General features: G+C 35.9%; 1 protein-coding gene across 1 annotated transcript; it reads right to left on the reverse strand.

Moving 5' to 3' along the window:
• Positions 1–1,790: 1,790 nt before the first annotated feature.
• On the reverse strand, positions 1,791–11,648 carry LOC106878770 (CCAAT/enhancer-binding protein homolog 2). The gene is made up of 2 exons (XM_014928096.2): positions 11,100–11,648; positions 1,791–2,575 (listed from the first exon to the last, which is right to left on the reverse strand). The coding sequence occupies exon 2, from the start codon at positions 2,541–2,543 to the stop codon at positions 2,142–2,144; it is 402 nt and encodes a 133-aa protein (XP_014783582.1). The 5' UTR covers positions 2,544–2,575; positions 11,100–11,648; the 3' UTR covers positions 1,791–2,141.
• Between the last annotated feature and the right edge of the window lie 711 nt (positions 11,649–12,359).

Genomic DNA, 12,359 nt, shown 5'->3' on the forward strand with positions numbered 1-12,359 from the left:
ATATATATATATATATATATATATATATATATATATATAAATATAAACAATATATGAGTATATGCATATATATGTACATACCTTCATCTACATGTACATATAGATACATATCTGGGTACATGACGTTACAAAAAAACATAGACAAAATGATAAACAAGGTACAAAAAACAAGCAGGCCACATAGAGAACATATCCTTCATCAGCTGCCACCATTAAAACACTGGTGCTCTGGCAGTGATCCCGCTCGGACGGTGCTGTCAGCACTCCACTGGCACGAGTGCCTTGATCCTAAAATATATATTCGTTAGCTCCTTTGCAGCCTTTCTTTAAATAAAAATTTGGTGGGGGGAGGGGGGGATAAAACAGACAAATTTCAATCATTATATGAAGAAGACATTATGAATAACAAGTAACAGCTATTATAATTAGCTTTGCTGTGAAAGAAAACAAAAACAACAGCTAATATATTAGTTTCAAATTTTGGCATGAGGCAGCAATTTTGTGGGAGGGAACTACTGAATTACATCAACCCCAGGGCTCAAGTGGTACTAGCTTTATCAGCCCCAAAACTGAAAGGCAAAGTCAATTTCAGGAATTTGAGCTAAAAACAAAATGCAATTTTGTCCAGTGTGCTAATGATTACAACAGTTAATATAATGGTTTAAGTTCTATAGTTTATCATCATTTTCACATTTAACATCCAGCAAGATGTCAGGTAATTGAAAATGGAGGAATAATTGTCAAAATCAATATCTTTTGACTAAATGCTAGGTTAATATTAATCTAATCATAATCTTAGAATGAATTGTTTAAAACGTTTAGTCAACTTATGATTTGTGTGGAATCCACATCTCTATACGTAAATGCAGAAACAATATGAATTCATGTAGACATCACTCTGCGGTTTGACTTTGTAGATAAGAAACTCATTTAGCAATCCAATGACTCCAAGTTTAGTTTCACTGAATAGCATTTTGAGCAAGTGTCCTCTACAACATTCAGTTAAACCAGGCCTTATGATTGAAACTGGGTAGCTGGGAACTGTGTTTGGCCCACTGGATAGGTTGTTCCTGTTCTTGGGTGGTCTCTTCATCTACCATCATCATCATCTGCCAGGGAAATCCATTTTGACTATGCTTTAGGTTGCACAGCTGTCCTCCCTCCAGTGACTTATATCTTATCTAATATTTATCTATTCCTGTCATTCATCTCCTGCTCTGATAATAAGGTATAACATATAAATAAATTATTGGTATTTCCTTTTATGTTTTGTATAAAGAATAAACCTAGAATGCAATTATTGATTAAGAGGTTTGATGCCTGTCTCATAAAATGAAAAAAAAAAAAAAGGTATTAAAAATAACTAAGAGTAATATCAACCAAAATATTAACAAATATATGTAAGAATAAAGAATTGATATGGAATGACTGAACGCATTGATTCCAAAGTTTAGCACAAGGCCAGTAAGTTCAGGGGAGGAGTAAGTTGATTACACCACCCCCAGTGTTTAACTGGTACTTACTTTATCACCCGCCAAAGAATGAAAGGCAAAGTCAGTCTCAGCAGAATTTGAAATCAGAATTTAAAAACAGGCATTTTGCCCAACATGCTAACAATTCTGCCAGCTCGCCACCTGACTGAACGTATTGGTTTGCATGTATGCACAAACACCAACTCTTACAACAATTATAGACATTGAATAAACATTTTTCTGAAAATGAAATAAAAAGCAATCTAAGTTTCAAATCAACATTAAATAAATAAATAAATAAATAAATGCAAGAAAGAATTGCAGTGCAACTGAAATTATTCAACTTCAATTTCATAGAAAGCCTTGAATGAATTCAAGCAACTGATACATCAAATTGCGTTCAATAATTATGATTTAACAACACACAGTTCAGGGTGAATTAATATCATAACTCTTTCATGTCATTAAGTGTCTGAGAAACTTAATTTTACAAGGGAAAATTAAATAAGTTATACCTTCAGGCAGATGACAAAAGGTTAAACATATTTGAGTTTTTTCAAGGTTATTTTGTCTCTCTTCAGTCCCCGACCCCCTCATCATTATAGAAAGGTTCTGACAATAATTAAATAGTTTGTGTTTGTCTTTTTTAATGCATAAATAAAATCAATTTTACTCTGATTTTATTGTTTTGTGAGTCACAGAATATTCATGATCAGTATAATTTTTTTTCTCTGGACAATTGAGATCGATATTGCAATGACCTTCTTCCATTGAACTATTGTGTCCTACAAACAAGTCCCGTAAGAAACTCAGTTCTTTATTAAGAGTCTGTATTTTTTGTTGCAGATCTTGGTTTTCTTTGCGCAATCGTGTCACTCTATCAATAGTTTCTTTTGCCTTCATACGATTTTTGCTGCGACATTTGCGTACTGCAATATTGTTACGTAAGCGTCGTTTCTTGTAAATATCACCAGATTTTTCTTCCTGTATTGAACTTGTGATATCGGCATCTCCATTGCCATTCTTCAAATCCTCCATCGAATTATCCATCACAGTTTGTTTTTTAGGCATTTTTGGTGAAAAAGATTTGATACACTATTGCTCTGAAAAATAAGAAAAACTTTATCAAAAGTTTGGAATTCGAAGACTCAAGTAACTGAATTAAATAAAATATGCTCAAACCACCTTGTGCCCTGGAGAGTAGGCAAATAGAAATACATCTTAATATTTTCGCATTCACAAAAATGACATTAACATTAACTACTATATAAAATTTGTGTCACATTTTTCTACTACATGCTGTTGGTGTGTATAAAATATTTAGTAAGTATTTAATGAAGCCACTGACTGATACACAATATGTCTAACTAATTAGCCTAGCCAATTTCAGCAGTGCTCCTGGTTTCTGTCTGATTTCAACAGCAAATACTATCAGGTCTTTAAGAATGAAATGTCCGATTTTGAATTGGAAGTTTATTTTACTTTATCACAACAAAAAGCAATGCAGTTAATCAAAGTATGCACCTAAATTATCAACACAATTTTGCTGTTTTATCGGTATTTTATTCATGTGGGTAGTGAAGAATTCTGGAGAGCAAGAGGTGATGAAATCGCAAAAGGTTGTTTCTGCATCTTCTACACATTTAAAGATTTTTCCTTGTAAAAAGTTGTCTAATGCCTGGAAAACATGCTAGTCAGTTGGTGCAAGGTCTGTTGAATATGGTGGATAACAGAATATTTCCAAGTTCAATTCATGTAACTTGAGTAGTGTTCTTTGTGCAACATGTGGTCGAACATTGTCTTGCAAGAGAATTGGCCTGTCTCTATTGACCAATCTCAGTTGTTTAATTGCAAGTTCACTCATCATTTCATCCAGCTGGTTGATGTATACATCTGCTGTAATTGACTTACCAGGTCTCTTAAAGCTGTAGTGGATCACACCAGCACTGGACCACCAAACATATACCATTAACTTTTTTTAGTGAATATTCTTTTTTGGATTGTATTTTGGCACTTCGTCTCTATCCAACCACTGTACAGAACACTTGCTATTGTTGAAAAGAAGCCATTTTTCATCACACGTAAAAATATGATGCAAAAATGGTTTGCTTTTATGATGTGACAGCAAAGAACAGCAAGTTTCAAGACAATGTGTCATTTGATGCTCGTTCAGTCTGTGTGGTATCCACTTGTCCAGCTTCTTTACCTTTGCTGATTTGTTTCAGATGGTCCAATACAGTTGGACTCGAAACATCAAACCTTGCTGCTAACTCAAGCAGTTTACGGTTTCCAGCTCATCCTCCACGGGGCTGATTTTCAAGAGTAAAGTCACCAGACCAGAACTTCTCAAACCATCGACGTACAGTGCACTCATTTGCCACATCTTCACCAAACACTTCATTGATGTTTCAAGATGTCTGAAATGCATTGGTTCCATGATGGAACTCATATTCATAAACAATAAAAAGTTTTGATCTATCCATGGGTTCACAAAAATTGATTTACAAGAGAAAACTCACAATACAATCAGACACCATGAACTGCATTTTGAAAAGTGATGATGTAACTCTTCATTGTAAAACAAAAAATTGTCAGAATAAAACATTAGAGTTAACAAGTGTTAAAATGGTGCATAATAAAATTGGACATTTCATTCTTAACAACCTGATATCAAGTTCTCTTTGTAGTCACAAGGGTAATGGGCACAGGGAAGATAGTGCTACTTACTATCCGTACTACTATATTTGTAACTTCAAGAGAGTAGTCAGGATAGAGCTACTGCACAGGACACTTTGTAGGACAGGTTAATGCCTTGCTGTTTCGATAGTCAATCAAACTTTCAAACAACTTCAGCAGACTGTATGCAGAAAGCCACCTTTGTGTCCATGAAGCACTGTGATTATGATGGCCAAAGGTTCCTGCACTCCAGGTTTAGGTTGATACAAGACTTCAGCCTTTTTCCATATATAGTGATAAGCTGAAAGCAGTTACTACACTTTCAAAATGATGTGTAATTTTCTGGGTATCTTCTAAGAAAAGAAATCACCAGTAAAAAAAAGTTTCCAAATGTATGTAAATAATGATGGAGCAAATATACAAACCTGCTTTATTCCCAGGGCAACTAAAAAGGCAGCTTGATGTCATTCGAAAAAGAGAATGTGACATACCTACATGATGGAACTGCCTGACAATTTCCTTATCTTTTGAGCAGGAACCTTAAAATAATCCATCTCTTCTTACTGTTGAAAGCCTTCATAATTGATGAATATGAAAAGTAAATGCAAGGCTTACTATTTGATAGTCTTTATCTGCACATAATCTTGGGCATACCCATGACCACTGTACTTAAGTTACAAGTATGTATTCTCTGGCTAGCAGCTTCTAGCTTTTCAAGCCTGCCACCTTCATAATACTACCTTTATTAGTAGTGGAGGTGTCTTACTTAATTTGGACCTTCATTCGTTGATCCTGTGGAACATCAAACATTTAACAGCCAGAGAGAGAGAGAGAGAGAGAGAGAGAGAGAGGATAGAAGTATGGTTTATCTGAAGGTTTACCTTTATCCATCTTGTTGCAGAGCATCATTATCAAGTATGTATCCAGTGTAAGCTATGGATACATAAGAGGTGCAGCAATATTAAAGGAAGGCTAACTGGGAAGATAGTTTTTGTATGTGGCAAATGCTCAGGAGCAATAAACACTGAAAATGTGCAGAGAACAGCTTCTGTCATATTCCAGGGAGAAAAAACTACAAGTAGTTGATAGCTTTCGTTATGTAGGCAACCAAGTCAGTAGTGGGGGTGGATGCCCTGAAAGTGTAGATGCTAGAATAAGAATAGCCTGGACAAAGTTCAGAGAGCTCCTACCTCTGCTGGTGACAAAGGACCTCTTTCTCAAAGTAAAAGGTAGAATGTATGATGCATGTGTATGAACAGCCATGCTACATGGCAGTGAAACATGAGCTGTGACTGCTGAGGATATGCGTAAGCTTGTAATGAAGGAAGCCAGTATGCTCCGCTGGATGTGTAATGTCAATGTGCATACACGACAGAGCGTAAGTGCCCTGAGAGAAAATTTAGACTTAAGAAGCATCAGATGTGGTGTGCAAGAGAGACGACCGCGCTGGTATGGTCATGTATTGCGAATGAATGAGGGCAACTGTGTGAAAAAGTATCACACCCCAGCAGTAGAGGGAACCTGTGGAAGAGGTAGACCCAGGAAGACTTGGGATGAGGTGTTGAAGCATGACCTAGGAACAGTGGGCCTCACCGAAGCAATGACTAGTGAGCGAGACCTTTTGAGATATGCTGTGCTTGAGAAGACCTGGCAAGCCAAGTGAGACCATAACCTGTGGCCTAAGCCAGTGGTGTATAACCAGCTCACTTACGAGTACCATTCATTCATTGGACAATAAACTTTGCTTGCGAAGACCTGTTGAGGCAATTGAAATCAAAATGAAAATCACTGATGTGGCCGACTACAGTAGCACCTGATTGGTACTCGTGCCAGTGGAACATTAAAAGCACCATCCGAGCATGATCATTGCCAGGGCCACTGACTGGCTCACGTGCTGGTGGCACGTCAAAAGCACCATTTGAGCGTGAGTGTTGCCAGCATCGCCTTACTGGCACATGAAAAACAACATTCAAGCGTGATCATTGCCAGTGCCACCAGACTGGCTCCCGTGCAGGTGGCACAGAAAAAACACATTTTGAGCCAGTACCACTTGGCTGTGCCAGTACCATCTCACTGGCCCTCATGCCGGTGGCACGCAAAAGCACCCACTACACTCTCAGAGTGGTTGGCGTTAGGAAGGGCATCCAACTGTAGAAACTTTGCCAGATCAAATTGGAGTCTGGTACAGCCTTATGGCTCACCACTCCTCAGTGAAACTGTCCAACCCATGCCAGCATGGAAAGCGGATGTTAAACAATGATGATAATGATGATGATGTAGAGTTTGTAATAGTTATTACACTTCCAACTGTTGGAGTCACAGCATCCTGGTGAATATTGCTACTGTTAGTTGATGAATTTATTAGCTACAAAACAAATTTCTATATCTAAAGACTTTTACCTTAGCTGCCAATTGTGGCTAGCTTTTTAATAGTACAGTTCGTATCTTAAGATCATGCTGTTTACATTTAAAACTTGGCTATATACAATGGACCAGTCAGGTATTAAACACACGTCCAGTTTCAGAGGCCCCATAAAGTATCATAGACACTACCTTTCCTCCTGATGAAAAATATAAAAAATATTACCAAGAGTTAAAGAAGTAATTATATAATAAATGTCTTACATCAAATTCTAATTTATTAATTGAAGCCAAAGCAATATTATGATGAAATTAAAAATAAGAAAATCACTAAGTATGTGACCAGATGAATCCAAAAATTTACTATGACACGAAGCAGAATTCAAGGCAGACAGAGGAACAATAAATGAATAAAGTGGTGATATGTTGCCAACTGAAGTTGGCAGTCCCATGAAAAGGAAGAATATTACTGCTATTTAGTCCTAGGAAACACATTTTCCAGTTGGCCATGACACATTGTCTGTGTCCTTATGTTTTCAAATGGGAGATAAGCACCTCCACCCAGCAAAGCCAGAATCCAGAGACTAGTTTCAGAGTCATTGCTTATCATGAGTCTGGAGTAGCATGGCTTTGCTAGCTGTTGATGCTTATTCACCTTTGAAAACATATAGATTGCAAGTGAAATACATTTAGTGATTTTTCGAAAACAGAAATATTACATTTCTAAATCTCTCAGAGAGATTTATACAGTAGCAGCACAATAAAGTGATGGTATGTTGCCAACTTAATGTGGCAGTCCCATGAAATGGAAGGATGCAAAGAGAATTATAAAGTTGTCGAGTGAAGAAAAAATAAAGTGTAATTATGATGAGATTAAAAAAAACCCCCCAAAAACTTGGTCAGACATGGATGAACATTTAGCCAAGTACCTATGTACACTAGTCGTACAAGCTGGATCAGAAAGCTCAGGGCTCAAATATGTATCATTACTGCACAGAGGACGTTAATAACAGTATTATCCTTTTTAATACCAACCTGCTTGTCACATTTAGCTCTACAAGACAAACATAATGTTTTAAAGTGATCTAAATTAAACTTTCATCAAAATTTTATGTTCCAAACACTAGTTTAACAAGATTAAGTTATTTTAGAACATATTTCATTGACATCAAAATTCATTGAAATAAAGGAAATAAATTTCCTCAAAAATATATCCAAAAAAAAATTGTAAAAAAAGATAATGAGCTAGTAATTCACGCAGAAGCCAATTAGTTACTGAGAACAGAAATTACTAACATGAGAATTAATTGATGATAGAACTAAAGTAATGAGGAAGAATGACCAAACACAAGATTGAACATATAAAAAAAACAAATGCTAACTGAACAATACTAGCACCATTTTGTTTCTACCAATATTATTGGAATTTTTAGCCTGCCAAGTAAAATCCTCAATGACATTTCATCCATATTTATATTCTGAGTTCAAATACTGCTGCTGGGGTCGCCTCGGCGTTTCATTCTTTCAGAATTGATAAAGTAAGTACCAGCTGAGCAGAAGGGTTATTGTAATCAATGCACCTCCTTCTCCAGAATTGCTGGCTTTGAGCCAAAATTGGAAACCATTATTATTATTATTGTCTATACAGTATTTGTATGAGAAAATATATAGTTTATATAAAGTATGACAAGAACATTGTATGGTCTATACATCATTTGTTTGATGATACTATCATCTATACAACAACTGTATGACAATCTGAGAAATAAATACACTTGTATGATATAATGATGCCACTCACAATACAACATTTGTATGACAATAATAACGTACAAGGCAGAATCAAAATTTTCCTGGACGAGTTATGTTTAATAAAAAATAACTTATTTACCTAAGATTTAACATCATCCCCTTTGAAATAGTCACCTTGCACAGCAATACTCCAGCATCCCAGCATTCCTGCCGCTTTTGGAATATGTCCTGGAAGTCATTTTCCATAAGTGAGTTGAGGATCTTCTGTGATTCACTCTGGATCTCGACAATGGTGTTAATAAGTTGACCTTTGAGCTGCATTTTTGTCTTGGAGAAGAGATGAAAGTCTGCAGGTGCTAAACCTGACAGACAGGGTGGGTGTGGAAGTGATACCATGCTGTTTTTGGTGACAAACTCAGGCATGAGGAAAGTTTAGTATAAAATCGAACTCATCACACTCCTCAGATCCAGTCGCTTTTGCTCAATGTCCTCCCTCAAATACTTCAAAATGTTGCAGTAGAACTCTTGATTGATGGTCTGGCCCTGGAGGGGAATGACTTCTCGATGCACAATACCACATTTCTGGGGACAACACTCATGGCAGGTCTTCAAGATCACACACCATCTTTCAGGGATGTTCTTTTGTTTTTGAAGCACCTCTGTCACTCAAAATATTGAGTATGACCAATCGCTGTAAGCTAACTGAAGCATGCTCAATGTTTCTGTAGCAAACTTCACAAGTTTAACACAAAATTTCATGTCAGCTCTTTGTTCCTGTCCATGAGAAAATCACAGACTACAACATACACATAATCACAAAAACACAAATCTCACAACTTGCAAAGTAAACAGTGATGTCACTCAGCACACTGCCTCAAAAAGGTCACTGTAAGCTCTCACTGCACATGCAACCATGTGCTGCCATCTGTTGCTGTGCTACACAACTATTCGAGGAACTTTTTGATACCAATTCATATCGCCTCATCATCATGATGCTTGATATTTTGATAGACATTTGATGAGTTTTTAAATGTAATATTTTAGTAATAGTTATTGAAAATAGTAAATTAATGATACTAAATCTTTTGGATATCAGCTCTATACTGATATTTAAACAATTTTCCTTATTTACAAAAATAAATATAAATAACAGTTAACCAACTTGGCGGAAAGAGAGTATGGGACAGTCTGCACTCAGGTACTACTCTCTCTTTGATCAATCTGATCAATTTTCAATGTGTCACCGAATTCCTGCAAGTGTGAAACTCTCTGGATTGATGCCAACAGTTTTAGCCTACTCAGTCTGGATGAGATCTGTATTTCCACTGCACTCAAGAGTAGGAGCTGATGTTTGTGGGGCACTGTGATGTTGCTGTGGTAGACCTAAATTCCACAGGCCTTCATGGTATGTCTTGCTGCTTAAATGCTGGTCATTTTCATGATTATATTGAGCTAAACCTAATCAATAATTGGGCCGACTTGAGTTAATATCCCCATAGTTCAGGAGCCAGTGGGATTAGGAAGAGACCAGATGGTGTAACCCCTTGTCTCTAGCTGAGAAGTAGGTGCATCATGTGGAAAAGCACAGTCTCTGACTTTTCTTGCTCCTTCCCACAACTAGGATGCTGCAGTAAATGGGAGAGTCACTGCTTTGGTAGTTGAACAGAACAAAATCCTGAAGTGAACCGTTTTTTTCCAGCCTGTGGTGTTTGAGATGTTTCAAAGAACTGGGTTGCTGACAGTGAAGTTCATGTCATTGTTGACAACTCACTATACCAAGGTGTCAGATGATGTCCATGAGTGTTGGCTGTTCCAATGCCTCGTAATGCTGCAAGTGTGTTGACTTGCTTCAGTAAGTGACGTTGGACCTCGTGATGTGTGACCAACTCAGGTTTCTTTATAGTTTTCTTTCTTCACTCATGTTTGTTTGCTTCAGCTTTGGATTTTAATGTGGTTTTGTATTATATATGTATCATATACATACATGTTTTATATGTAATTATAAAATTATCTAAATTTTCAATATATACATCCATTTGTTGTTTACACCACCTGTCTTCGTCTGTTGTTTTTTCGTAAATTCTCCGATATATATATACATATAGATATATATATAGTCATGTTAAAAAAACTGCAAAATGTCTAAAAAAAAAAAAGGGTGAAGCATTGGAGAATGTAGTTGTAGATGTATTAATGTATAGAAAATTTGCGAGACAGATCTGCTCCGCCAGTTGTGACCTCGGGCTAAATAACAACGCAAATCTAGGGATATGAAAAATTAGGCCAAATGAAAATTGAATATAAAGTTAAATCTATGCTTGTTAGGTTGTTTTAGACATTTCTGACACGGAATTTAGTTAAGGTGGAGCAGCGACTTAACTACTAGAAATAGCAGCCAAATCATACACTAGTATCTACAGAAAACGAAAGAACACATTTAAACAACAAAGTCCTGTCTAAAATAAAGTGTGATGGTCGTAGCCGGAATGTATTAGTTATAGGAATCCGAATGAAAGCTGACTAGGGATTAAATAGCACCAACAACAGGAGGTAAGGATTAATTACGTAATGAGTTAAAGATAAACAACGTGGTGGTCATATCCGGAATGTTTTTAATAACATAAACAAAAGGGATTTACGATTTAGAGTAATTTATTTGAAGAAAGGGAATTAAAACAACTCCGATGAAAAGCTGGTGTAAAAGAAGAACCTATCAACACGACACGATGTTTATATAAACATTATTCAACATTATTAATCGTTATTCAACATTATTAATCATTATTAAAAGCGTGGAGCAAACAAGAATATTTGAAAGGAACTTTTAAATATACTCACTGATTTTTACAGATATCAGGTCTGAGTGTAAAGAAGAAATCTTCAGTTCCCAGTTCAACCTTACATGATCAAATTAAATCATAATAAACAGCTTTTAATTAATTAATCTTTGTTAATTGAGTGAAAACAACGCAACACACATAGTTTTGTGTGGGGAAATTCCAGGCCATAAATGTTTAGAAACAGAAATTTGAAAAAAATATAAAATAGTTTCTCGTAGAATTATTTTTAATAAAATACATTGATAATTTTGGAGTTAATTTTTCTCACTGTTCTTCTACGGAAATCTTGCCGACATTTTCTGCCGAACTTGTCTCTTTACCTAATTTAACCCTGGGTCGGCCTGGATCCGTTGAACTTCATCGGTGTTTCAACAGCATCCATTCAAACTTATTCCAAACTTGGATACATTGTCTGAAATATATTATCTTCTACACAATTTACCCTAGTCTAGAATATATTATCCCTTCTATCTTCTGATTAAAGAGTTTTGGGTGTGGGTTGAGGAAAATTTCATTGCTATTTCTAGTAAATCGGACAGCCTTGTAAAGGTTTCTCCGTTGATTCGCGCTAAATTTTATCTCCCTTATTAATTGTTTTCCTAATTTCTCTTGATATATCTTATCATTTGAGAGACAAAGGATGTGGGGTTTTTTTTTATTTTACTCTATAATATTTACATGAATAAATTGTTGAGTAAAAAGTGGAATACGTAATGACATTTCTTTTTCAGTTTAATCTATTTTCGACAATTAGAGTGAAAATTAATGATTAAATTCAAGGATCGCTTTATAGATTCCCCACGCACTTAATGAAAATCAGAATAAATCATAAACGATAAATAAATCTGCTCCCACCCGTTTTAAGTTTTCGTATTTCGCTTGACAGAATCGCTATTTCGCATTTTTTATCAACCATCTGTCTGACCGTAACTACACTTTAGGGCTCCCCAGAACCTACCTTTCTCTTTTTTTTTTAATCTTTAAATAACCTCAATTTTTGTAACCAAACTTTGCAGATAGACAAGTTTTCAAAGATGTAAGTGACGATTATATTATTGGGATCTTGTTCAAAACGGGGGCACCAGTATTTTCTTAACGAAACACTTTGAAACTTGGGACACTGGTAGAATGTGTCATATAAAACATCTTTTTCTCTTAGTCTTCTTAACAAAAAAACGTATATCGCAAGTTATTTCATGTTAAAGTTGTCGTATTTCTGTAATTTCAACCAATCACTGACGTCTATTCAGTTACTGCT

Source organism: Octopus bimaculoides, chromosome 5 (assembly GCF_001194135.2).
Source record: "Octopus bimaculoides isolate UCB-OBI-ISO-001 chromosome 5, ASM119413v2, whole genome shotgun sequence".
Lineage (NCBI taxonomy): Eukaryota > Metazoa > Mollusca > Cephalopoda > Octopoda > Octopodidae > Octopus > Octopus bimaculoides.

Excerpts from the sequence above, each read along its gene's own strand:
- LOC106878770 (XM_014928096.2), bottom strand. The coding sequence starts at position 2,543 with ATGCCTAAAAAACAAACTGTGATGGATAATTCGATGGAGGATTTGAAG.